Genomic DNA, 26,162 nt, shown 5'->3' with positions numbered 1-26,162 from the left:
GTGAGTCAGCTTTTTTGTGACTGTGACAAAGTACCTGAGAAAATCAACTTACAGGAGGAAAGATTTATTTTGGTTCATGGTTTCTGATGCTTCAGTCCATAGATACTTGAATTACTTGGCCTGAATGCTTTGGGCCTTTGGAAAGATAGAACATCTTGGCCATGTAGCAGGGAAGGGGAATGGGGTGGAAGGGTGGAGAGAGATGGGGGTGGGTAAGGAGAGAGAAAAGATGGGGCTGGGAGCTAAATGTATCCTTTCAGGATATTACCCACAGTGTTATGGCTTGGAACTGAGTGTCTCTCAAAAGCTCATGTGTGAGACAATGCAAGAAGTTTCAGAGGAGAAATGATTGGGTTGTAAGAGTCTTAATCCAATCAGTGACTTAATCCCCTGACAGGGATTAATTGAGTGATAATTGAAGTGGTGGGGTGTGGCTGGAGGAGATAGGAATTGGGGGGGGTGGCTTTGGGGTATATTTTGTATTGCAGAATGAATACATCTCTCTGCTTCCTGATCCTCATGTGAGCTGCTGCCCTCTGCCACACTCTTCTGCCATGATGTTCTGCCTCACCTTGAGCCCCAAGGAATGGAGCCAACCTTCTATGGACTGAGACCTCTGAAACTGTGAGCCCTCAAATAAACTTTTCCTCCTCTATAGTTGTGCTGGTCGGATCCTTTAGTCATAGCAATGAGAAAGCTGATTAAAACCCCCAGTGACCTGGGTCCATCCACTAGGTCTCACCTGCAGTCTCTAATCCACTAATCCATTCAGTTATGAGCCCATCAATGGTGGATTCACTGAGGAGATTAGAGCCTCATAACCTAATCATTCCCCAAAGCCCTGCCTCTCTGCAATGCTACAATAGAAACCAAGCTCTACACACGAGCCTTTGGGGGTGCGTTAGTCAACTTTTAATCACTGTGACCAAAATAGCCCATAAAATACTAAGAGGAAGAAGAGTCTACTTTGGCTCCAAGTTTCGAGTTTCAGAGGTCTCATCCATGGTTGGCCAATACCACTGCTATGGGCTAGAGGTGGGGCAGAATACCCTGGCAGAGGGCAGGTCTGAGGAAGCCAATCACCTTGAAGCAGCCAGGAAGCAGAGAGGGAGAAGGAGCCTGGGTGGGGTGGGGTGGGGCCGGGGGATAGAATCCCCAAGGGCACAGGCCCACTTCCTCCAGCCGGGCCTCACCTGCCTACAGTTACCATGCAGAACAGCAGACCTTCCAAAGTATTAATTCACTGATTAGGTGACAGCGCTCACGATCTAACCATTTGACCTTGGAACTTTCCTGCATTGTCTATCACATGAGCTTATTGAGGGACACCTCACATCCAAACCGTAAAACTGAGTGATTCCATATACAAACCATAATAATTAAGTTTTTTGAAAGTTACATTTTATGTATACATTGATTATATATATATATATATATATATATATATATATATATATATATATACACACACACACACACACACATACACATGTGTCTGTATGTATAATAAAGATGCTAATGAGTGTTATATGAGTGTTAACCAAGTCTCAGGAACTGTGCTAATGGTTTCATATATACCATATTTCTTTCTTTTTTTTTTTTTTGGTACCCAGGATTGAACCCAGGAACCACTTAGCCATATCCCCAGCCCCTCTTTTTTTTAAATATTTTATCTTGAGATAGGGTGTTGCTAAGTTGCTGAGGGCCTTGCTAAATTGCTGAGGCTGGCTTTGAACTTGGAATCCTCCTTCCTCAGCCTCCTGAACTGCTGGGATACAAGCGTGTGCCACCAGGTTACACATACCATCTTCTTACTTCTTACAACTCTTGTGTGGAAGAACTGTATGGTTGCCCCCACTTTTCTGATGAACAAATAGAGACATTAAATAAATAGCCCAGGGATCTAAAGCTGACTAGTTGTACAACTAGGATCTAAACCCAGGTAATCTGTTTCTAGGACTGTGATTTTATCCCAAATGCCGTTGTGAGCTCACCGTCTGTGCCATGTCTATGCACATATGCAGTGAGTAAATGTCAGCGGCACACACACTAGCCTGCATGGGCTGATTTTGGAGATGTTCAGGCTATTGTTGATTATGTGTGACTTGTTTCATGTGCTGATTTTTGAGTGTAGCACCAGAGGTCATGCCAGTGCACTGAATCCTTTGGGGAAAAAAAGATGAAAGGCCAGGATCGAAGAGTGGTACCTGGTGTCCTGGTGGAGTGACACCAGTCTGTGAGCCAAGTTCTCTGTAATTCATGTCAGTAGCATGCAGTGGGTGGGCTGCGGTGTCAGGGGTGCTTCTTGTTAATCTGCAGCATATCACAAGCATCGAAGTCCTACGAGGGTCTTGAGTAAAATTCCTCGGGCTCTAATAGCTGGAAAGTTTTCCAAGCACCTGCACAGACAGCAAGAGTCACTCCAGACAGACCAGCGGTGACTCTGATGAGAGGGCAGAGGTGCCACCCTATGATCCTCAATCCCTCATCCTCCTCTTGATCATTCATTCCTAAGTCATCTTGATAATAGACGTGATCGATCACTTTGCAAATCCGAGTATTGTTAACATTTTTTTGGGGGGGAATGCTGGGAATTGAACCCAGGGCCTTATGCATGTGAGGCAAGCACTTTACCAACTGGGCTATATCCCCGGCCTCTTGTTAACTCTTAAAAATAGAAAAACAGATTAAAACATATGTATACTCTTCACAAATACAGACAGAAACTGAAAGAGAAAGAGAGAGAGAGAGAGAGAGAGAGAGAGAGAGAGAGAGAGAGAGAGAGAGAAACTCCCTCAAATGGCGCTAAGTCACTGCCCCAGTCTAAGGGTCCACAGTGGGTCCCGTTGTCAGGGATGCTCAGACTCTGCCATCTGGGAGGTTGCTGGGCTGACCTTGAAGATGCCCCTCAGCTCTAAGTTCCCACCACCAATATCTCCCTCATCTTCTCACTCTTCTTTATCAGTGCCGGGGATGTGGAGGCTCTGTGCTGTGTGGATAGGGTTGACATCCTTACAGTCTCAAAAGGCAGCTACCAGGATTCCCCTAAAATCTCTTCATTGGCCCCGCCTCTGCGGTCACTTCCAGGCAGGAGACACTGGACAGCAGCTCTGTGTCTCTGGCTTTGAGGTTGTTGCTTGTTTATGTGTCTTGTGCTAATTTTAACTAGACCAAGTACCTCTTAGACTAAGATTTTTCATCTCTGAAATAATACCAACCTCATGGGTGTGTTCTGGAGAGTAAATAACATGATAAAAATATTTTTGTGAAATCTAAGAAGCTAGTCACATGTCACATGGTTACCATCATTTTGTTTTCACATGATTAAAATTTTTGACTCTAATACATTAACTTAACTATGTAGATGATGATTTCAACATAACTGGCTTCCTCTGTACTTCCCCCTATTTATTTAAACTTTTAATTTTATAATAGTTTTAGACTTAGACAAGTTTGAGGTAGCACCAAGAACCCCCATATCATTTTTGCTCAGCCTTTGTCAATGTTAGCATCTTACACAATCATCTAAACCAGGAAATCAGCATTAACACCATCCGCTGATCTAGGAGCTTCCTCCATATTGTCCCCACTGACCCACGGTGCCATTTTTCTGGTATCCTCAGTCTCTGCCAGTCGGGGCAGCACCTAGGTCTTTCAGGATCTGGACACTGGGGAAGTCCTGGCTGGTGATTTGGAGACCACCCCTCAGCCTGGTTCCTTGAGGGTATCTCATGACTCATGAAGCTCGTTCATCTTAGGTGAGATACTTCACAAGGACTGCTGGTCCCTTCCCAGTGCGCCACGGCAGAGGGCACAGGATGCTGATCTGTCTTGATTCTTGGGATGTTAACTTGAATGCTTGGGCGAGAGGGTATCTGCCAGATTTCTCCACAGTGGTTACTGTGCTCCCCTGTGTGTCTGTAATTAATAAGTACCTCGTCGGAAAACACCACAAGGAGATGTAAATAGCCCACTTCCCTTCCTACTTCTGCATCTAATTTTAGCATCCACCAATGACTCTGGTTTGCAAGGATGGTTACTGTGATATTTGTGAAATGGTGATTTTCTATTTCCAACATTTCTTCTATAGTTTTAATTAGAATTCGAACACAAGGAAGAACTGCCTTTTCTCCTACCTTTACTTATTCATTTATTTTTATCAGTATGGACTGAGGTGTATTTTATTCTGTTCCACAGGATTGATCCAATGTTCTTATTTATTTGTTAAATGATCCCAGATTTGTCCAGTGGAAGCGCCTTTAAGTTGCCTTCTCTCTGTCCCCTGTTATCTATTCAGCATCTCCTTGCTTTCTGGAACCATGGGATGTTCAGGGTTATCCTGTAATGTCCCTGTCCAGCCATTGGGTCAACCATTTCTTCCAGGGACTCTGGTTTCTGCTATTGAAGAATGGCATTTAGAAGCCAAGGGGGTTGGTTGTACCCATTGCCTCTGGTTGTCGTGGTTTCTAAACCCTCTTAGAAGAGAGAGCTTGGAAATTATATACTGAAGTGGCACCCCCTTTCTCCACAGAAAAGCCCGCTTCACCATGGCTGATTTTAGGACTGTCAGCAAAAGAGTCTCTGCGAAAGAGTCCAATGTAGATAAACGTCCTATTTTCGTGTCACCCTGTTTACTTGGCCACTGGCTGAGAAGATACCAGTACTCCGGGTGCTGGACACCCCCTTACTAGTTTTTCACAAACGTATCCAGTATAGTACTTTGAAGAAATGTGCAAACAGGCCTCTGGCCTTGAGCTGGGGCTTCACAGAGATGTCTACATTTTTAAGATAAGTTACAAATGGGCCCATGGTAACAGCTGGCAGGGGGAGGAAAGAAAGGGAAGATGAAGCTCTCCCCTTCTCAGATGTTGTCCTTGAAGAGTTAACTTGCCCCAAACAGTGAAAGAAAAAGCTTCTTTATGTGAACTTCTGCAGACTGTGAACTTCTGAGCCCCTCCCCTTACATGCTGGGTATAAAGTTCTGAAACTCCCTGAACTCGGGGTTCAGGGGATTGATTGATTACAGCAAAAGCTGTGCCCTCTGAACCTGGCTGCAGCCAAATAAAACTGTTTCCTGCTGTCTTCGGTGCCTTGCCTCGTCTGTCCCTACAACAATACCCGTGTGTATAATTTTATATCCACGATACCTGCATCCATGCCTACCTACTTACCTATCCTAGCAATATGTCCACACACCTGTTTTTTTTCTAGAATGATCCATCTGTACATACAGTAAAAACCATGTGTTGGTGCTAAAACGTCCAACTCCAATTCAACACCAAAGATTGCATTCTAGTTTTCTGTCCTTTGAAATTTGTAATCACTTTCTTCGACAATAAGAAACGGGGCTCTATCATCCATGATAATTATTTGCTTGATCCTAGTATTTACCTGAGGTGGTTGCAAAAATATTCACCCACACCCCTGTGGAAAACCAGGGCTAGCTGGACAACTGCACTGACGTGTCCATTTCTGAGGTTCTGAGCCCTGCAGGACCTGTTTTCATGTGCTCTTGTTCCTGGGGTCAGCTCCCTCCCTCCCTACTGCCTTCAGTGTGCCGATGCATTCCTTCACAACACAGCCAGCTTCCCTCACATCTGCTTGGGTTCCTATCGAATCCCAGGAGGCTTTAATTGTACGTGTAGTTTTTCCTGGCTTGGGGTTCCCTGTTCTGAGAGACAGTACTGTAGAAAGAGGCATACCCGGAAGGGTCCCTCTGCTCACCCCATCTTCTGCTCCTTTCCCATCCCCCATTCTCTACACTTCCCATATACCACTGCGAGCTGCCAATCTCATTAGTTTATAGAATCTATCCTTAAATGGTTTTGTCCTTTTAAGTTTATTTTCCCTATAATTATCAGTAACTCATAAATTTCCCCAAGGTCTGACTCTGTCTTGACAACCTCATCTTTAGGAATATTTATACAGACACATCTATTCAATTCGTTTTAATTAACGCCCTTTGTGCTGTTGGGAATTCCACTTCACAGAATGTCTGATCCGACTGGATCTTTTTGAATGCTCTTTGCGCGAGGTTTCTTTATGGTCTGCTTAGCGGAGGAGCCAAGCGCTGGTCCCGGACTCTGATGGTCGCTTCCCATTTGCAAGACAGAGATGGTTACCAGCCCTGGCATCTCAACCCTGGAGCTGTCTCCTTGGGGACCTGAGAGTTTGGCCTGACTGGTTGGTGCAGCAGCAGCAGCAGCCGAAGGCAACAGAGAGCACAGTCTGCCCAGGAGATGAGCAGCCTGTGGCAGATGACAGCCCTGGCTCTGTGCTCTCTGGGACCCGGGCTTTGCCAAACACTTGCAGAACATGTCACCTGTCCAGACCTCAGGTGTCCTTATTCCTGTAAAACGGGAACATTAACATTTATCTCACAGGGCTGTTTGGAGGACACAGCATGGAAGAGACCCCATGGAGGGGAGTGTCCCTCCTCACTTCATCCTTACTCTAATACAGTCATGTGCCAATTTGTTAATGTTTTGGTAACTGTGGATTGATGGGCAGTTGTGGAAAGTAATACAGAATATCCCATGAACGCTTTACCTAGTTACTCTCACTGGGAACTTCTTGCAACATTGTACTTCTGTACATTGAGATTGATAAAATCCACTGATCCACTGATCTTATTAGATGTGGTACTTTGTTTGTTTGGTACCAGGGATTGAACTCAGGGGCACTCAATCACAGAGCTACATCCCCAGCCCTATTTTGTATTTTATTTAGAGACAGGGTCTCACTGACGTGCTTAGTGCCTCACTGTTGCTGAGGCTGGCTTTGAACTTGAAATCCTCCTGTCTCAGCCTCCCAAGCTGCTGGGATTACAGGGGTGCGCCACCACACCCGGCTAGATGTCACAGTTTTATATGCACTAACCTGAGTGTATTAGTTTTATGAAATTTATCACATCTGTGGTTTTCATGCACCCACTGGTCAAGACACGAACACTCCACCCCCACAGGAAATTGAGCTACTCTTTTCTGTCTATTTCTATTCCCTCCCATCTCCCAAGGCCCATCCCTAACCCCAGCGACCACAAGTCTGTTCTTGAATTATATAATTTTATTGTTTCAAGAATGTATGCTAAGTGGAATCATATCACATATCACCTTTTAGGATGGGCATTTTTGATTCAGCATGGTTCCCTAGAGATTCATCCACATTGCTGCATGAATAGCTCATTTCCTTTTATTGCAGAGGAATAGTCTAGAGTATGGATATATTCATCCCTTGAAGGACATTTGGGTGGTTTCTGGGTTTTTGCTATTATGAAAGAAACTGTAACAAACATTAAAAACAAACTGTAAAAAACATACTGGTTTTTGTGTGAACCTAAGTTTTCATTTCTCTAGGATGAGTAACTGGGATGTGATTGCCGGATCATGGTGGTTGCAGGTCTAGTCTTATAAGAAGCTGCCCAACTTCTTCCCAGAGTAGTTGAGCCTTTTTAGATTCTTACTGTCACTTACCAGTGATCCAGTTTCTGAGCATCTTTTCCAGCATTTGGTATTATTGCTATGTTTTTATTTTAGCCACTTTGGTAGGTGTGTAGTAATATATTTCTGTGGCTTTTAAGTTGTATTTCTCTAATGATTAATAGTGTTAAATATCTTTCATGTGCTTATTTATTATCCATATATCCTCTTCCATAAAATGTCATGTCTTACGTCCATTTCCTAGTTGGACTGATTGTGTTTTTATTATTAACTTTTGAGAGTTCTTTATATATTCCAGATTCTAATCTCTTCTTGGATGTGTGGTCAGCAACAACCCTTTTTAAAAATTTTATTAAATTTTTATTTGTTTTAATTAGTTATACATGACAGTAGGATGGATTTATGCACCCTGATATATTATACATAGATGGGACATAATTTCTCATTTTTTCTGAGTGTACATGTTGCAGAATCACATTGGTCATGTAGTCACATACATGCATACAGTAATAATGTCTGTTTCATTCCTATCCCCACATCCTCTCCCCTTTCCCCCCCCATCACTTTTCTCTACCTAATCTAATGTAACGCTATTCTTCCCTAGTGCCCCCCCTTACTGTGAATTAGCATCTGCATATTAGAGAAAGCATCCGACCTTTGATTTTGTGGAATTGGTTTATTTTGCTTAGCATGATATTCTCCAACTCCAACCATTTACTGGCAAATGCCATAATTTCATTCTTCTTTAAAGCTGAGTAATATTCCATTGAGTATATATACCACATTTTCTATATCCATTCATCTATTGAGGGACACCTAGGTTGGTTCCATAGTCTAGCTATTGTGAATTGAGCTGCTCTAAACATTGATGTGGCTGTGTCCCTGTAGTATGCTGATTTTAAGTCCTTTGGGTATAAACCAAGGAGTGGGATAGCTGGGTCAAATGGTGGTCCCATTCCCAATTTTCTGAGGAATCTCCATATTGCTTTCCATATTGGTTGCCCCAATTTGCAGTCCCACCAGCAATGTATGAGTGTACCTTTTTCACCACATCCTCACCAACTATTTTTAAGGAATAATGCCAGTGAAGCCCAAAGGGAGGGGCCTTGTGAGGTATCTGAGGACCTCGCTGTGAAGCACACACACCTATCCAGTGTTCCAACCCTACCCTGGTGCAGCTGGGTCTGGAGCTAGAATACCATAGCAACTGCCCCCCCCCACAGACCCTTTCAAAGTCTGCCTCAGTTAAGCCACATCTCAAAGTAGAAATGCAAAGACAGAGAAAATACCGGTTTGTTATAAGGTCCAAAAAGCACCACTGTTCGAAAGAATTTGGAATGTAACACTGTAACCTCAAATCCTTGAAGCTTCCCATGATAGGCAAAAACTTATCTCGGTTCAAAACAATTGCTGGAGTAATTCAGCATTCTTAAGCCTATCTTCTCCAGAAAAATCTTTTAAATTAGAAATGGGAAAATGAATAGTTTTTTTTTTTTCAGGTCAAGCTGGAGCACTGTCCATGAATATATATTAAAATCACTCTATTTGATTAATAAGCGTCTGTGTGAGCCCAAGATTAAAGCAACATGCTGAGCTTATATAATATTTACTCACGCTCTCCTGGTATCTCCTGAAGCCCAGCAGACCCAGAACTGGGGCTGTCGCTGCCTTAAATGGAATTATTATAGCTTAATTTCCCCCCTTATCTCAGATTGTACTGCACCACCTTATCATGATGCATTTAATTCTCTCCATATGCACTGTGTAATAGAGAATCAAAATTAAAATCACAAGGGGAGTGGAAGTGCTGTGTATCATGCCGGACACCCATCAGACATTTTTATTTAACACAGAAAATTGCTGGTGTGAATGTTATTACAATAAATATGCTTTAATTTAAAATGCAAGTCACTGAGAGAAAAAAAAAACTGGGAGCCATAAAATATGTTTCCCCTCCTCAAGGTTGTCCAAAGGGGAGGGAAAAAAAAAAAAGGGCAAGTCTCTGGACTGGGTTGTTATCTTTACGATGCAATTTAATCTGGGATGCCACAAGCATGTGGGGCAGGATCGTTAGGAAATAACATCATAAAGTATCAAAGAAGGGATAAAAGAAAACAGGAGAAACTGTTTTGTGGTTTTTCTCCCTTCTATGCATAGATATGAGAATATTCTGTTAACCCGTCTGGTCATGGCTTTAAATCAGCCCTGGGTTTGGGCTTACTCAGAACACAAGAGAAGAGACCTAGCACACACTGGATCTATTACATGGTCTGGACACTTTATGTACATCATCTCTTTTAAGCCTTAAAATAAACAACCCTGTATGGTTAGAAGAGGTTATTCCTGTGCTGGAGGGGCAGAGTCAACTGCTCAAGGTCATGCAGCTGGTAAGTTGGTTTGGCATCAAGGTCGACTGCAATGCCAGTGGGTTCCTTCTGTGATCCCGTGGTCATAGGGAGGGGAGCCGTGTCCCCTCTGAAGTTCACCACCGTTCTGCATTATTTTATTTTGATATGCAAGGGAGAACAGAAATAGGACCCAGCAGCAACCAAGTCAGAGCTGAGCGCAGCTGGGCAGCAAGCCAGGTCTGGGTGGGGTCTGTGTGAGGCAGGCTGTGTGACATAGCCATGGCCTCCTAGGTCAGGACAGAGATCTGACTGACTGCAGATGTGTGCCCAGGTCTGCTCCACAAGACTGGAGAATCGGGGCTTTTCCTTCTGGAGGGATCTGTTGCATCCATCATTGAAAAGCTTGGAGAATAAATTCTGGAGACCTTAGTTTGGAACTCTGAATTTGACCCAGAGCAAAATCCAGGAAAAGAATCTGAAACTGACTGTCTCTAAGCACTTAGGAATAGTGATGACTGCTCAGAGCAAGAATGGGTCACTTCCTTCCTTGGTAGTTTGCAGATGAGCAGGCCAGTACCAGCTGTGGTTGCAAAGCCTCATCCAGGCATTTGCCAAGGTCTCCCAAGATGACCTTGGCAAAGGGGTGGGAATGCACACAAGGTCACATTGCAGGCAGGTGGAGTTGTCCACCGCTGCATGACTGCCCCCCAAAGGTGACTCTCCCCTCTGGTGGAGAGTGCCGGAACACTCAGGATCAGCGGGGCCAAGCACTGGGTCAGGGTCAAGGCTATCTAGATCCAGGTTGTGTGAGATTCCAGCAGCTGCTTTTCCAGAGGCTGAAGATCCCGTGCCAAGGCTCCTCCCATGGTCTAGGTTTTACCTAGTGGGCACCTGATGGCTCACTTGGTTAAAGACTTTCAGTGTGTCCCCTTTACCCGGAGTCCCTTCTCCTTGTCTGACATTGCAGACTCCAAGGTCAAGTTCTGGCCCCTTTTGTACTTCCTGTTGGTCCCCCTGAACTCTTGGCCCTCCCCAGCTCTGTGGTGGGACTTGCACCTTCAGGAGGACTCACAAAGTCTGCTGTGCAGCAGGGGACAGTGGCTTTTGGACCAAACTTGAGTTCAGGTCCCAGCGCCCCCAGGTTAGCTGCTAAGTGACAATTCCCTATGCCTCCATTGCCCTGCGTGTCAAGGTGGGGACGGTACTCCTGACAGCTGAGCTGCGCTTGCACACAGCCTCCTTCACTCCCTCCAGCCCACGTCACGTTCTCTTGTGCATGGCCGTTGTCCCTGGGCCTCAGGTGTTCCTTCCTGGTCCAACGTGCCACCTGGTTCCATTTGAATCCGACCTTCTTGGGGAATAGAGGTGCCTCCTCTTTGTAAGATGCATCTGTACTCAGGCCTGCACACAGGGCAGGGTCCTCATCTCTGCTCCTTCGTTTTCAGAAGGTTCTGCCCTCCTCCGCCCTGGCTGTCACCTACGCCTGGGCTCTTCCACAAGGAAGGCCCCCTCCCTGCATCTTCTCCTTCTTGACGAGGGCATCATCTACCAACCTTAAAAATATGGCCACACTTTGGCTTTGAAATCTGGCAATTGATGTTCCTCTTCACCCCTCACCTGGCCACGGCCTGGGGCGATTTCCAAGCCCACATGGACCACCCACCGAAGGCCTCAGTTCCTGCCTTCTGGCCTCTCACAGTTCCTCCGCTGTATCTTGAAGTTCCTGCCTGCATTGGACCTTGCAAGTCCTAGGACTGCCCCAGAGTCGAGAATCTGTCCCCAGGCCCCGAATACACTCTGGCTCCTCCCAGTCACATATTCTGCCACTTTGGATAAAACCACGTATCCACCCCCCCTGAGGGTGCCCACCCACTCATGACCCTCCCAGCCCATCTGCTCCCTCCTGCACTTTACTTCTGGTCCACCTGAGATCCCGAGGTGAGTCCTTTCAAGGATCCTCAAAGCAGTCCCTAAAGCCACGTCCCTCCTCACCTCCACCACTCTCAGGTAGCACACTGCCCCCCGTGGTTGGACGCAGATTTCCTGTTTCTCTGGGGCTTCCCTGGAGAAGCCAAGAGCTGCTGGGAAAAGCCACCCCGGGGGCTCGCAGCTCTGACCTCAGATGGACCAGCCACATCGTCTGGTAGTGCCTGTACATAGGGCCACCCACAATATAACCAATATCTTCCCCCGTCAAGTCCCAGAGCTTCTCAGAAGGCCTCACTCTCAGCTGAGAATGGTGACACTCACCTTGGAGGGCCAGAGAAGCCTCCTCTCCCTGCTGCCAAATACCTCTTCCTAACACCCACCACTGTCCTGCCCACCTCCCCTCCAGGAGCAAGGGGCAGGAGCCCAGGCCGGTCCATCCACCCGAGCTGGGGCTCCCATCCTCTCACCACAGAGGCTGCGGACCTAGCAAGTGCAACCTGAATCTGCCAGGGAAGGTGCATGTTCTGTGGTCCATACACTGTAAATTTTTTAAAAATCTTTTAACGAGCCTATATTTAATATTTTAGGATTTTTTTCTTTTGACTTTTTATTTTGATAAAACTTTAGGAGGAGTTGCAAGAATAGTAAAAATAATTTTCATGTGGATATTTCACTGGGATTCCCTGAATGGAAATGTTTCACCATGATGGCTTTATCCTTCTCCCTCTCTCTGCTCCCCTAACTCCACACACTTTTCTGACCCAGCTGAGTACATTGCAGGTGCGATGTCCCTTTATTCCTAAATACTTAAGTATGTTTCCTTTGAACAAAATCTTTCTTTGACATAATTTGAATAAAATAATCAAAATCAGGAGATTAATACTGACACAACACTATTATCTGACCTAACAGATCTAATTTATATTTTTGTCAATTGTTCCAATATTCCCCCATTATAGCAATCAATCATCAATCAATCAACCAATCAATGCATGGGCTGCACTTAGCTGTCACACCGAGTAGCTCTTCTTTCCTCTGAAATAGCTATTTTGTGACATTTGTATAGGCCGATCATTCTGTAGAATGTCCCTGTCTTTAGAAACAAAGTATGCCCCTCTGGGAATGGCAGAGATGGGACAGCGAGCCCTTCCCAGTGGGTCACATCAGGACGTGTGTGTTGTCCCTCTGTCCCAGGCTGTAGTGTTAGCTTTGACCATTTGGTTAGGATTGTGTCAGCCACACTTCTCCAGTGTGAAGTCAGTAAATAATGACTCCCCTTGGAATCAGTATGTCTATTACTAGGAGTTATTTTGCAGCCAGGTACATATCTTGTCATCCCACGTCACCTAACTTTAGGACCCACTAGTGATTCTGGTGTAAGTCAGATGGTTTTCAAGTGGTGATTTTCTAGCCCTCTGTCCCTTTAGCGATAAAGTTCTACCTGAGGAGCGCTCTCCTTCTCCCCCATTTGTTTATTCATTTGATTGTTAAAATCGGCTAGACTCTTTTTGAAATTTAATTCAGTGAGTCCTGCATATTTACTTCATTATTTTCATGCTCAAACTGTCCCGGCTGTGGCTGGAGGAGACCTGCAGGCTGGCCTCTGTGTCCTCTGACAGGTGCCCAAGCTTCAAGGGCTTACCCAGTTTCTAGGACCACGAGATACTCCAAGTTTGTCTTCTACGCTCTCTCCCCACATCCAGCATCAACTAGTTTTCTAAGGAGCCCTTTTATGTGATAGTATTTTGAAATCCAAATTAAGGATGCCAATTTATATAACTGCTACTGGGGTATAATTATCTCTCAGGAGACCAGGCTAAGATATAGATGTATGTGTGTCTGTATACACACCCAGCCCATTATCTATCTATTTATCTCTCTCTATATATATCCATCCATCTATCTAGTCTGTCTCTACCATCTACCCATCCACCCAGCCAGCTGCCTTTTCTATCCGACCTCTCCATGACTTCACACTGATACTACAGTTCCGGTCCCCCACAGCAGGGCATGTCTCTTTCCTCTGTCCACATTTGTATTTCCCTTCTCCAACAACGAGAAACCCGATTTCCAAGATTCGCAAGATATTTACTTACTGCTCAATCCTAGGATACACAGAAAATAATTTCACAATTGCTAACCTCTCTGTCTGGGAAAAGAAAGCTACTTCTTACATTTAAATATGTAATAAGTTTAATAATGTTTACCATAGAATATTTTGCTTTGCATGTTTGGCCATTGCAAGCGATGCGGCCATCAACAACCTTCCAAATACGGAAATCCGTGTCTCTAGTTTCTCTTGGGAGGTCAGGGGTGCCTTTTCCTGGCCTTGAAGAGGGCATGCCTGCTCCCCTGTTCTCTTTGCTGTTGATGACGAACCATCTCTTTTTGCTCTTGTACACTGGACCTCACTTTATCCAGGTCCTGGTCACTCCCGGAAGGACTGTCTCCCGGTTCCTAAGTGGACACTAAGCCTGGTGTCACTACCATTGCTGCAACGAACCTCCTCCCAGACTCCACCAGCAACCCAGGCTGCTGAACCCCAGAGTCCTGCTTTTCCATCTTCTCCTAATTTGAACTCTAACCTCTAGCACCTGATGCTGGGGCTCTCTAACTTTTCTATGATAGAAACTGCTCTCTGAGGTTCTCTGGCTTCTCTGCAAGTTCTTCCTCCTTCGCAGGCAGCCAACTGCTTGTTCCTGCGCCCCCACCCCCCAGTTCTCTGTACATTCCTGCATAACTTCATTGCTACCTCGGGTCTCTTGCAATCTCTCCATCCTGTCTTCCAAGTCTGGCTCTTCTCCTGGACTCTAGCGGCGGGGGCGGGGCGGGGGGGCTACTGTCTCCCTCAGATTCACTCCATTACCAGATGAATCTTATCTTCTAAATTATCTTCCCCCGGCAATGTCTCTCTTCATCCCTGCCATGTTAAAAATATTGTTTCAGCTGCCTCCTAACTGGCTTCCCTTCATCCCCTGCCCAGTGTTGTGCTTGCCTGTGCAACAGAGAGAGCAAGATGTGAATGATCTCTGTGTGAATAAAAACAGGGTCCTTACAAGTGCCTACAGGGCTCTCACGGGGTGTGCCTCTCTTCCTCTCCCGCCGCATCTATTGCAGCATTTCTCTTTGCTCCATGTTTTCTGATCATCACGACCCATGCATTCTTTGGTGGCCCTGCTCTCTTCTGCCACAGGGCCTTTGCACATGCAATTTTCTGTGCCAAGACTGTTCCCTCCCTGCATCCTCTGACCCCGGCCAACTGCATCCCCTGACCCCAGCCAACCTCATGTTTAACTTAAGAAGTGCCTCATTCTCTAGCTCAGTCCTTAATGTTCTCAGAAATGCCTTCCTTAGACTCAACCTACATCAAATACTGATTTACTCTGTTCACATGGATAGCATTAGGAATGTCCCCTTTGTGATGCATGTCACCTTAATAATTTTTACCTCTGTGGGATTTGATTAGTGCCTGTTTTCCAGGAACACTGGGCCACCTTCTGCTCCCATGTGTCCTTGCATCCAGCAAAGCACCCAGCACATCTCCATGCTTAAGAAGAGATCTGATGAATGAACCGAGGCAGGGTAGCCTGATGGTTATGGCATAGACAATGGGAGACACTGGTCCTATCACTTCCTGGCTGTGTGATCCCAGCCAAGTTACTTGATCTCTCTGAGCCTTGGCCTCAACTTCCTCATCTGTAAAACTGAGTAACAGTATCTGCCTCATATGCTTGTTGTAAAGTTTAAAACCAGTTCATGAAACACACTTAGAATATTCACTGGTGAATGGAAAGGGTGGTGAAAATGTATGTTAAATACGTGAAATGAATAGGTGCTAACCATTTGTTGAAGGAGTGTTAATTAAACTGACAAAATTTGATTTTAGAAAAGGAATACAAGTGGACTGTTGTTGAAATATAGGCCAATGGCCAGGTTATATTGATCGGGTATAACAAACCATCTAAATAACATAAAACAGGGTTTAAATTAAATTCTGCTTCCATTAGAAAGTTCGTGAATGCATGTTGGAAAACAACCACTTACAGCTGGGAATACATCCAACACCCTGAGAGAGGTGCGGGCTAGACTTTCCCAGTGTATTCCGTGAACACTCTGGGTATGTCTGAAGCTATGGGCTGAATCGTTTCTGACAAAGATGAGTCAAACAAGCATAAAGACCCCAAAAGAACTTTTAAAAGCTGCTGATGCCCATGACACGGATTCCTCTGAGCCTCTGAGAATCTCCTCTGAGGGCCCAGGGAGCTGCCATCCAGGGCAAGAACGCATCTAAGATGAGAGGGCCATACTGCAAAGTTCAGAAAACACGGGGGCCATTCCTTTGTACCAGTTTGTGTCTTTTTCTGGAACATTCTTCCAAGTGAAGGAGCATGACAAACAGCTGGTGCCACGTTTCATTCATTGAGCTCGTTACGACTTTGGTCATGGACAATCAACAATGAGAACCAACAGACGCGCGTGTCTTTTTGTCCGAGGCGTGCCTTCCTGTGACGAGGGGGTGCGCGGTCACGGGACTGGAGACAGCAGAATGTTCTGAGGTGGGAGGGGGAGGGCTTCTAGCCGTTTTCGAGGGTTGGTTTCAGGAGAGAAGGAGAAAGGAAGGAAGGGCGTCTGCAGCTCCAAGGGCTGCTTGCAGCAAAGGGTGCAGAGCAAAAAGAGACTGAGATGTCAGTCAAGGAGGAAGAGGTCACTGAGTTCTCCTTAAAGGCACAAAGCAGATCGCCTGAGCTTCATTTAATTCAATGCATATGCATGTGATGTAGAATTAAAACTGGGAGTTGTTGCAGTGAACACTCTAACAGGAAGGGAGGATCGTTTTTTTCATGAATAAAAGGAAGTCAGGGTCCTTGAGCTGGGTCCATGCGGGGTAAAGGCTCTGGGCCAGAATTGGCCCTGCAGAGGCCACTGGTCAGTCAGGGCTCCTCTGCTGGCTGTGGGAGGCCGTGGCTGCCACGGGGGCCCTGAGCAGCCGGGGTCGACCCTGACCGTGCAGAGAAGGGGAGTTCACAGCACACCCCTCACGTGGCCAGAAAGTCCCTTGTCCCCAGCCCCATCTCCACCTGCTGGGCGCCCTCCTGCCCATCTCCAGATTCTCCCCATTCTGCTTCCTCTCCCCAGAGTGACCTCGAAACTGTTCCCTTAACTAAGTGTTCTACCTTCTTCAAGCACTGTGTCACCTCCTCCAAGGAGCCTTCCCCAGATGCCACGTGGGAGACAGACGTCCCTCCTTTGTGCCCAGCGCCACAGTCATTGCTACCACCGTCTCTGTGCCCTGTGCTGTGCGCTCCGGGGCAAGGGCTGTGGTTGATCCACTCTATTTCCAGCCTCAGTGCCTGGTCTGGGGAGGATGCAGTAGGTACCTGTGGATCGTGGCAAGGTGACACCCAATGGGCAGCATTCAAAGGGACTCCCGTTCTGGACTTGAGAAATGACCACGTGTTTCTGATAGAAAGGGGCACTCAAAATACAGGCAAGGGGGCAGCAGGGGTCGTACCTGACCAAGGTCTGTCCATTAATAGCCTAAGTGACAGACATCAGGTATCAAGGATCCATATGATGAATTTTCTATGGATTCTGTGGTCCCATGACCTTTCATGATCAGGAGGACTCTCTGAAACCTCCCTGGGTCACAATGAGGCTTTTCATGTCACTAAAGGGGAGAACCAGCAGGCTCAACCTAGGGGATCTAAAGTCTCCAGGACAGAGCCGATGGAGCCGTCTGTGCAGCAAGGGGTACTGGCACCACCCCAAGGAACCTCACAAGGACAGCACCATGGAGCATGGAGCCAGGGGACCTTGGGATAAGCCAAGCCAGGCAGGAAAAGCCACCGAGTGGCCAGGAGTCGAGATGTTCATAAATGGTGAACACAGATATGTGGAGTCTTATATACCATCAGACAGGGGTTTACAACAAACAGGCTCTTACATTCTATAGACCCAGTAGAAGCCACATATGTCCCCAGCTGAAGGTAGCTTCAACAGCATCCTGGGCACTACTGTAAGATACACAGGGATGCTGCACCACGGGGCATACTGTGCCCCGAGAAATAAAGTCACACTTTATTTTAACATAACAGCAATACCATTATTGATCTTAAAAAGTAAACAATAATTCTTTTTTTTAAACAATAGTTTTAAATAATAGTTCTTGAATGCCATATAAGATCCAAGTGGGCTTAAATTTACCTACATTTCCTAGGATATTATTTTAAAGTTGATCTGTTTGGATGGGATTCAAATAAGGGCCACGTGAAATGTTATGGGTTGGGTATGAGCTGTCCCCACAGAGCTCCTGCATTAATGCAGGAATGTTCCGAGGTGAGGTGACTGGATTGTCACAGCTAGGACCTAATCAGTCCCTGACCGGGTGGTAACCGAGGCAGGGGGATGGACCTGGAGCCCTGAATAAACCAAGAGCCCCAAATAAACTTTTCCTCCTTTAAGTTGTTCTTGTCAGGTATTTTGGTCACAGTGATAAAAAAAGCTCACTAATACATGCAATATTTCATTTATGAGTCTCTTAGGTCTCTGTTTACAGTTTCTAATTCCTCCTTTTTTTCTTGCTGTTTGTTAAAAGAATGGAGTCATTTGTTCTAAAGAGTTATATTTTATATATAACTAGAGCAACCCTGTAGAGTCATTGTGTCTCTTTTTTTTGAAGTTTGCTATTTTCATTGATGCATAATTGATGTATACAACAAACTGCACAAATGGTAAGTTTCGATATACTTGTACACCCCGAAACCAACACCGAGATCCAGATAGCCAACTTACCCAACACCCCCGAGGTTCCCACTCACCTTCCCTATGCTGGCTTCCCTTCACCCCAACTCTGAATCTGTTTGCCATCCCTGTAGATTAGTTTGCATTTTCTTGAATTTCATATAAATGGAACACCTATCATGTATACTTTCTTTGGTCTGACTTCTCTCACGTGGCATGATTATCTTGAGATTCAGCTCTAAGTTGGGTTCATTCTTTTTTTATGACCGGGTACTATTCTGTTGTACAGATAAACCACAGTCTGCTTCTCTATTCACACGCTAGTGTTTCTAGTTGGGAGCTATCATAGTTAAAGCTGTTCTGAACATTCACGCACAAGATTTTGCATGAACATATTCCTTCATTTCTCTTGGTTAAATATCTTGGGGTGGAATGGCTGAATCACTAAGTAGATGTACATTTAACTTGTAAGATGCTGCAAAAGCTGTTTTCCACAGCCCGGCACCAATTACAGTGCCATGGGCAGTGTGAGGATGGCAGCTCTCACATCCTTACCACACCCAGGCATTAGGGAGCAGTGGCTTGGCATCTTGGTCTTAATCTTTCATTCCCTCATGCTGTTGAAAACCTGTCCTGGGCTGACTGCCCTCCATATCTATTCTTTGGTAAAGAGTCTATTAGAATACTTGCTATTTTATTTGTTTTGTTATATTTCATTTCTAGATTGAGAGGTCCTTTTATATTCTGGATACCAGTCCCTTATCAAATCTCAGCTTTTCATCCTGTTAATTGTCTTAAATTTGATGAAGTCCAATTTACCATTTTTTTTCCATTATGGGTCATAAAGACTTTCTCCTAGAAATTTTATAATTATAGGTTTTACATTAAGGTTTATGATCCATTTAGAGTTATGTGTAGTGTAAGCTCTGAATTGGATTTTTTTTTTTCACGTGTGGAAATTCAGTTGTTCCTACACCATTGAAAAGATGGTCCTTTTTCTACTGTGTTGCCCTTACACCTGAGTGAAAAATCAGCTGTCTACATAAGTGGGAGTCGCACTGGTACTTTATATTCTGGTCCCTTTATCTATTTAACTATCTTTATGCCCTGTAGCTTTAAAATTAGTCTTGAAATCAAATAATGTGAATTCTTCAACACTGTCCTTTTCAAAGTTATTTTAAATATCCTGGGTTCTTTCCATTTCTATTTCAATATTAGAATCAATTTATCTACTTCTACTAAAAAGCTATTCACATTGGCCAAATTATATTTTTATATTGTGTGTGTGTACAAACATGTAACAACAAATCCCATCATTTATGTACAACTATAATGCACTGATAAAAAATGTGGAAAAAATGTCTTTTGAGATTAAGTTGAATTTATAGGTAATTCTGGAGAGAAATGAAATCTTATCATTGTTGAGTTTTCCAATCCATGGACAAAGTGTCTCTCTCCATTTGAACTGGGACGTCTTCAATTTCTTTCACAATATTATGTCATTTTTATTGTACAATCTTGCATACCTCTGTCAGGCTCATCTAAGTATTTCTTTTTTATATTATTGCAAATGGTATTATTTTTATTTCAAACTATAATCCTTTGTTGTTAGCATACGGAAGTACCAATGATTTTTATATATTAAATGTGTGTCCTTCTCATACTTACTAAGTTCTAGTGGCCTTTTGGTAGATTTTCTTAAGATTTTCTCTATAGATGATTATGTCAACTGTAAGTAGTTTCATTCTTCCATTCCAGTATGGATGCCTTTTATTTCTTTTTCTTGTCTTATTGTTTTGGCTAGGACCACCAAACTATGTTGAACAGAGTCGTAAGAATGCACATTTTTATCTTGTTCCTGATATTAGGACATCAAGTATTAGTCTTTTGCTTGTAGTAAGATATTAGTTGTAGATTTTGGGGGTGGTAAAGGAAGGTTGTTTTCTATTGCTATTTTGCTGTGAGTTTTTTTTTTTTAAGTTATGGATTGATGTTGCCATTTGACAACTGTCTTTCCTGTATCTACTGAGATAATCATGTGGTTTTTCTTTTTTAGCTTGTTAATATATTGAACTACATTGACTAACTTCTGAGCATTAAACTAACCTTGCACCTTTGAGATAATCCTACTTGGTGATGATATATTATCCTTTATATGCATTGCATTGTTGGATTAGTTTTAAAATATTTTATTTGGAATTTTTGAATTTAAGTTCATAAGTTTATAATCATAAAATGAACTTCTTATTTTTGGTAATATTTTTTCCTGAAATTTACTTTCCCTGTTATTACTATAGCCACTCCGGCTTTCTTTATTACTTAGAGTAAGCACAGGGCAGGTTTCTATTTTTTTCCTTTTAACCTATCTCTGCTTTTATATTTAAAGTGCTCTCCTTCTCCCCATCCCCTCCTTCTTTTTTTTTTTTTTTTGCGGGACTGGGGATTGAACCCATAAAGTGTGATTCTTATACACACTCCCTCCTTGCCTGCAGTCTCAGTTTCCACAGTTTCAGTTATTCAAGGTCAACTGAGGTCCGACAATATTAAATGGAAAATTCCAGAAATAAATAATTCATGATTCTTAAATAACATTTATTATAGTATGGTTGTGGTTTTCCCACTTTGTTATTCATCTCTTACTATGCCTAATTTATAAATTAAACTCCATCACAGCCGTGTATGTATGGGGGAAAGCAGAGTACATAGAGCTGGCTGCTATCTGCAGTTCCAGGTGTCCACTGGCCGTCTGGGAACATAGCCCTGTGGGTAAGGGAGGACTGCTGTGTATAGCCGAGTCTTGCTTATTTTATCCAATGTGACAATCTGCCACTTACTAGAAGTCATTAGACTATTTATATTTAACGTGACTATTGATACAGTCAGGTTTGAGTCTCTTATTTGCTTTCTATTTGCTCCATCTGTGTCTTTTGTCCCTTCTTCTTTTGAGTGAACTGAGTATATTCTGATTCAAATATTTCCTTTGCATGCTTATTAACTCTGCTTGCTTTGCTATTTTAGGATTTAACATGTACATCTTGAACTTATCAGCCTACCTTTAAGTGATATTATATCACTTTATGTACATAGTACATTTCCATTCTACGCCCCCAGCCTGTTCACTATGATTGATATATATTCTACATCTATATATGTTATAAACCCCACAGCATATTATAATTTTTGCTTAAATTGTCAATTACGTTTTAAGGAAATTTGAATAAGAAAAAAATCTTACATGATACCATATGATAAGCCATGTGTTGTGTCCCGCATTCCCTTCATAGGTCAATATTTCCATTTGGTATTATTTTCCTTCTTGCATGAAGATTTTTTTTTCTTTTGTAGTGCAAGTTTTCTGGTGGTGAGTTCTTCCATCTTTTGTAAATGTAAAAAATGTCTTTTTCTGTTTTTGAAAGACATTTTTGCTGGATTTAGAATGGATATAGAATTTTAGATGGATAGTTTTTCTTTCAGTTCTGTAATGATGTAATTTCACTAAATTCTTTTTTTAGTCAATTCAGTAGCAAGAAATCTGCTGTCATCCTTATGTTTGTCCTCTTGTGAATACTTTTAAGATTCTGTCTTATTCCTGGTTTTGAGAAATTTGATTTCCACATGCTTTGCTGTTCTCTTCTTTATGTTTCCTGTCCTTGGGGTCTGATGAGCTACTCGGATCTGTGGGATGTTTTTGTCAAATCTGGAAAAATTTTTCCTTCATATTTTTTCAAATATCTTTTCCCACTCTCTTTTTTTCCTTTTGGGTTTCCTGACAAGTGTATAAAGCTGCTTGAAGTTACCTCATGTATCACTGATATACTTTCTTTCTGTATTAAAATTCTTTTTCTCTCTGTATTCCCCTTTGGGTAGCTCCTTTTGTTATACCTTCAGGTTCACGTATCTGTTCTTCTACAGTGTCTAATCTGTCGTTGCTCCTATCTAGTGTATTTTTCTTCTCACAAATTATATTCTTCACCTATAGAAGTTTGATTTGGGTCCTTTTTTATGCAGTCCGTGTCTCAACTTAACTTGTGAACATATGGCACATAAGTGTTTTGATCTCTTTGCTGATTCTAACATCTGAGACCTCCCTTGTCAGTGCTGGTTAGGTTTCCATTGATTGATTTTTCTCCTCATTATGTGTGGATACAAATTTAAACTTTTTGTCACAGAATACCAAATTGTCCTTCAAAAATGTCTCCTTATTTATTCTATCACTAGCAGTGCCTGAGTGTGGCTGTTTTCCCCCAGTCCTGCTAGCACCAAATCCTGTCAGTCTTTGATATGAGCCAGTCCCATAGGCTAAAACTATTGACAGACACAACCAATGTCCACAGGCACCAACTATCAGCCCAGTGACAGACAGTGGCAATTCTATGGTGGCCAGGCAGCCAGGGTAGCTGCCCTCATGGTGCCTTGAGGTGTTGACTGTAGTTTTATTTGCGTTTTCATTGATTACTAGTGACTTAGCGCATCTGTTCTCAAGCTTATTGGTATAAACATTCTTCTTTGGGACACTGCCTACTAATGTCCACTGACCAGTTTCAACTGTATTGCTTGGATTTTTAAAAATTCCCTTATTTGAGCTATTTATTTACTAAGAATAGAGATCCACTTTCACTTTTTCAATAATAAAAAATGGCTTTTTTGTAAACAAAGCTATTTTCTTTACAATATATACTTGTACATGATTTCTTTCAAGAAATGATTTACATGTTACTCAAATACTCTTTCATATATTAAAGGTAAATAGGAATTGATTCTGGTATAAAAACAATGCCCTTAAAGGCAAAAGTTTTTGAACAAAGCAATAATACAAAACATTTATATACATAAACCTACATAAATCCATAATATGTAAATATTTTCATATCTATCTGATATCAATGTAAAAATGACATAATCTTTAGAAATAATCAAGCAGACTCTAAATGCCATTTTACTCCCTTAATAATGAAATGGAAAGTCAAGGAGATGAAACGTTCCCAGATTATATATTTCCAGCTGATTAAATATTTCTTTCAATGTCATGCCATCTGTATTGAAAATACCCTACAGACAAGATTGTTAATTTGCGATAGTCTAAGATCTATTCTTCAAAAGGAGAAAATGTCACAGTCTTCATTAGGGAGCTTCTGCCTTCCCACTGAAGAGTGGTAGGAGCCTTCAGAGGCGCACGCTGCCTATTCACCGGGCTGTGGAGGTGCGTGTTGGGAGCGCTGGGAAGACGCCCCTGATAGAGGCACAGGTCCCATAAAGGGCCTGGTGTCTTTTTAGCATCAAGGACAATGTGAGGCAGGCAAATAGGAGAGCGACCCCATCCAGGGACAAGACGTGCACATGTGTCACAGGCTAAGGGATGCCAGCCCTCTGCGTGTGATGGAGGGAATGCACGCCACAGTTATGTGGTGAGTGAATCCGCTGAGCACTTCCACTGAGGGTGACGACAGCGACCCGCAAAGTCCCCAGGGCTTAACCCACCCACCAGTTCTGTGGGACACAGGGCCCCTTCACCAACCTGTTTGGTGCAGATGGTCTCTGGCCACCTCGAATAAGCGCAGGTGCATGTGGGTGATGGGGTTGAAGGAGCCGCAGGCCAGGAGCACCACAGGGATTCGGTTCTTCATCTTGTCAGGCGTGTCTGCACCCACTGCAGTGGCCACCCTGCTTTCCTGGAGACAAAAACTCACATCAGGGAGTTGGCACCAAGACAAAAGTCCAGGCCAGTGGTTCTAACCCATCGCTTGTAGGAGGACTGCAGAAGCAATTAGATCAGTAGCATTTAGGGACAGCTCACATGGGCCAGGAACTAGGGCAAGTGTTATGTCAAGGTGCACATCTTCTGCCCAGTCCTTTCCATAACTCCGAGTGGTCACTCAAATGACCTTAGAAGCTGCCGGGCCAGGACTGGAACCCAGGCAGCCTGACTTGAGAGCCCACACTCTGCCCTTCACCCATATGCCCTTCCTGGGTGCTGTGGGTCACCTTGAGGACAAGAGGAAGTCTACAAGGCTCCCAAATGTCAACTCTGTGACAGTCCAAAAGGAACTCAGCAGGTCTCATAGTGGACAGACACTTTAGAGAAACTTTATTTTGAAATTATTTCAAACATAACGAAATTTGCCCAAGTTCCCCAGTGTTAACATTTTACCACACTTGCTTGATCATTCATTCTTACATACACTCACACACTCACACTTACACACACACACACACACCCCTAATCTGTAAATATCTATAGTAACTTTTTCCTGAAATTCTTGAGGGTCATTTGTAGAAATAATGCCCCTTTACCTTCAAGCTCTTCAGCATATGTTTTCTAAGGAGGAAGACATTTTCTTACATAACTGCAGAACAATGATTGAAATCAGGAAATGCTCAGGGCAGCAGGACTACTGTCTAATCTACAGACCTCTGATTTCACCTACTGTCTTTCATCTGGGACGAGAGCACTAGAGAGCCAGCTCTCCCTCTGTTCTCCTACTCTTAGCACCAGGGTGAGGTTAGAGGAAAGAAGGAAGCCGCCTGGCCCAGGGCCCTGCCTCTCGGGCACCCTGTGAGCTGGAGGGGGGAGTGAAGGGCTCCCCGGGAAGGCGGCCTTGGCCTGACTCCTGCTCTGGTACTCAGTGGCTGGAAGACCTGGGCAGAGCATAGCCCTCTCTGAAACTCAGTTTCTTCATCTGTTAGATGGAGTCATGGTTTAGATGTGAGGTGTTGCCCAAAAACTCACATGTGAGATAATGCCAGAAGGTTAGGGGAGGAAATGATTGGGTTGTAAGCGTCTTAACCCAGTCAGGGAATTAATCCCCTGATAGGGATTAACTGGATGGTAACTGAAGTGGTGGGGTATGGCTGGGGGAGGTGGAATTGGGACATGGCTTTGGGTATATATTTGTATCTGGGAGGTGGAGTCTCTCTGCTTCCTGATCACTGTGATGTGAGCCGCTTCCCTCTGCCACCTCTCCCACCACAGCGTTCAGCCTCACCTGGAGCCCTGAGTGGAGCCGGCCGTCTATGGACTGAGACCGCTGAAACCGTGAGCCCTCAAATAAACTCTCCCTCCTCTACAGTTGTGCTGGTCGGGTCCATTAGTCACAGCTGTGAAAAAGCTGACACAGCTGGGGACAATATCACTCTGCCCCTGACAAGGGACGGGGGAAGGCAAGGGAGAACCAGTGCACCTGTGGTGAGCAGCTCAGGGTGGTCCTGATGCTCCCCACCTCCTGGTGTTCACTTGTCGCCCCCTCCCCTCCACCCTGGGTGGGTCTGGTGACTTCCTTCTAATGAACAGAGAGTGGCAAATGCATAGGGACGTCCTGCCTGAGGGAGGGTCACAAAGTCCTGGCTTCCCTCGTGCTCACCTCTCTAGCTCACTCTGAGGGGCCCGGCTGCCAGGTGCCAGATGCCCCAAGAAGAGGTCCACGGGGCTAGAAACCCAGGGAGGCCTCTGGTGGCCTAAGCCAGGAGGAATCAAAATGACCAGCGGCTCTGTGTGGAGGTGGATCTTTGATGGTCAAGTTTTCAGGTGAGACTGCTGCCCTGTGGACACCTGGTTCCAGGTCGGTAAGACCCTGAGCCAGAAGACCGGAGACCCACAGGGACTTGAGTGAAGCAGCAGCCAAAAATAAATAAATAAGCGAGTGGCAGGAAGACCAGCAGAGTAGCCGGGGAGGGGGGAGAACGGGGGAGGAAGGCGGTGAGGGGGACG

General features: G+C 44.2%; 1 protein-coding gene across 7 annotated transcripts in view; it reads right to left on the bottom strand.

The window, feature by feature from the left end:
- The window catches only part of Nmnat3 (nicotinamide nucleotide adenylyltransferase 3), a 142,135-nt gene that overhangs the window by 65,095 nt on the left and 50,878 nt on the right, over nucleotides 1–26,162 (bottom strand). The window contains exons 1-2 of one of the 7 annotated variants that reach the window (XM_048794323.1): nucleotides 24,749–25,100; nucleotides 23,973–24,126 (exon numbers count right to left, since the gene is read on the bottom strand). In XM_048794323.1, coding sequence (XP_048650280.1) covers nucleotides 23,973–24,126; nucleotides 24,749–24,766 — 172 coding nt within the window. In that variant the 5' untranslated portion in view covers nucleotides 24,767–25,100. Of the gene's footprint in view, nucleotides 1–23,972; nucleotides 24,127–24,748; nucleotides 25,101–26,162 lie in introns of those variants that run through there. The other 6 variants (XM_048794327.1, XM_048794321.1, XM_048794324.1 and 3 more) reach the window with 6 other exon arrangements.

This window comes from Marmota marmota, unplaced genomic scaffold (assembly GCF_001458135.2).
Source record: "Marmota marmota marmota unplaced genomic scaffold, marMar, whole genome shotgun sequence".
Classification (NCBI taxonomy): domain Eukaryota; kingdom Metazoa; phylum Chordata; class Mammalia; order Rodentia; family Sciuridae; genus Marmota; species Marmota marmota.
Note: the sequence above shows the minus strand (reverse complement) of the source record. Positions and strands in the feature narration are given on the sequence as shown.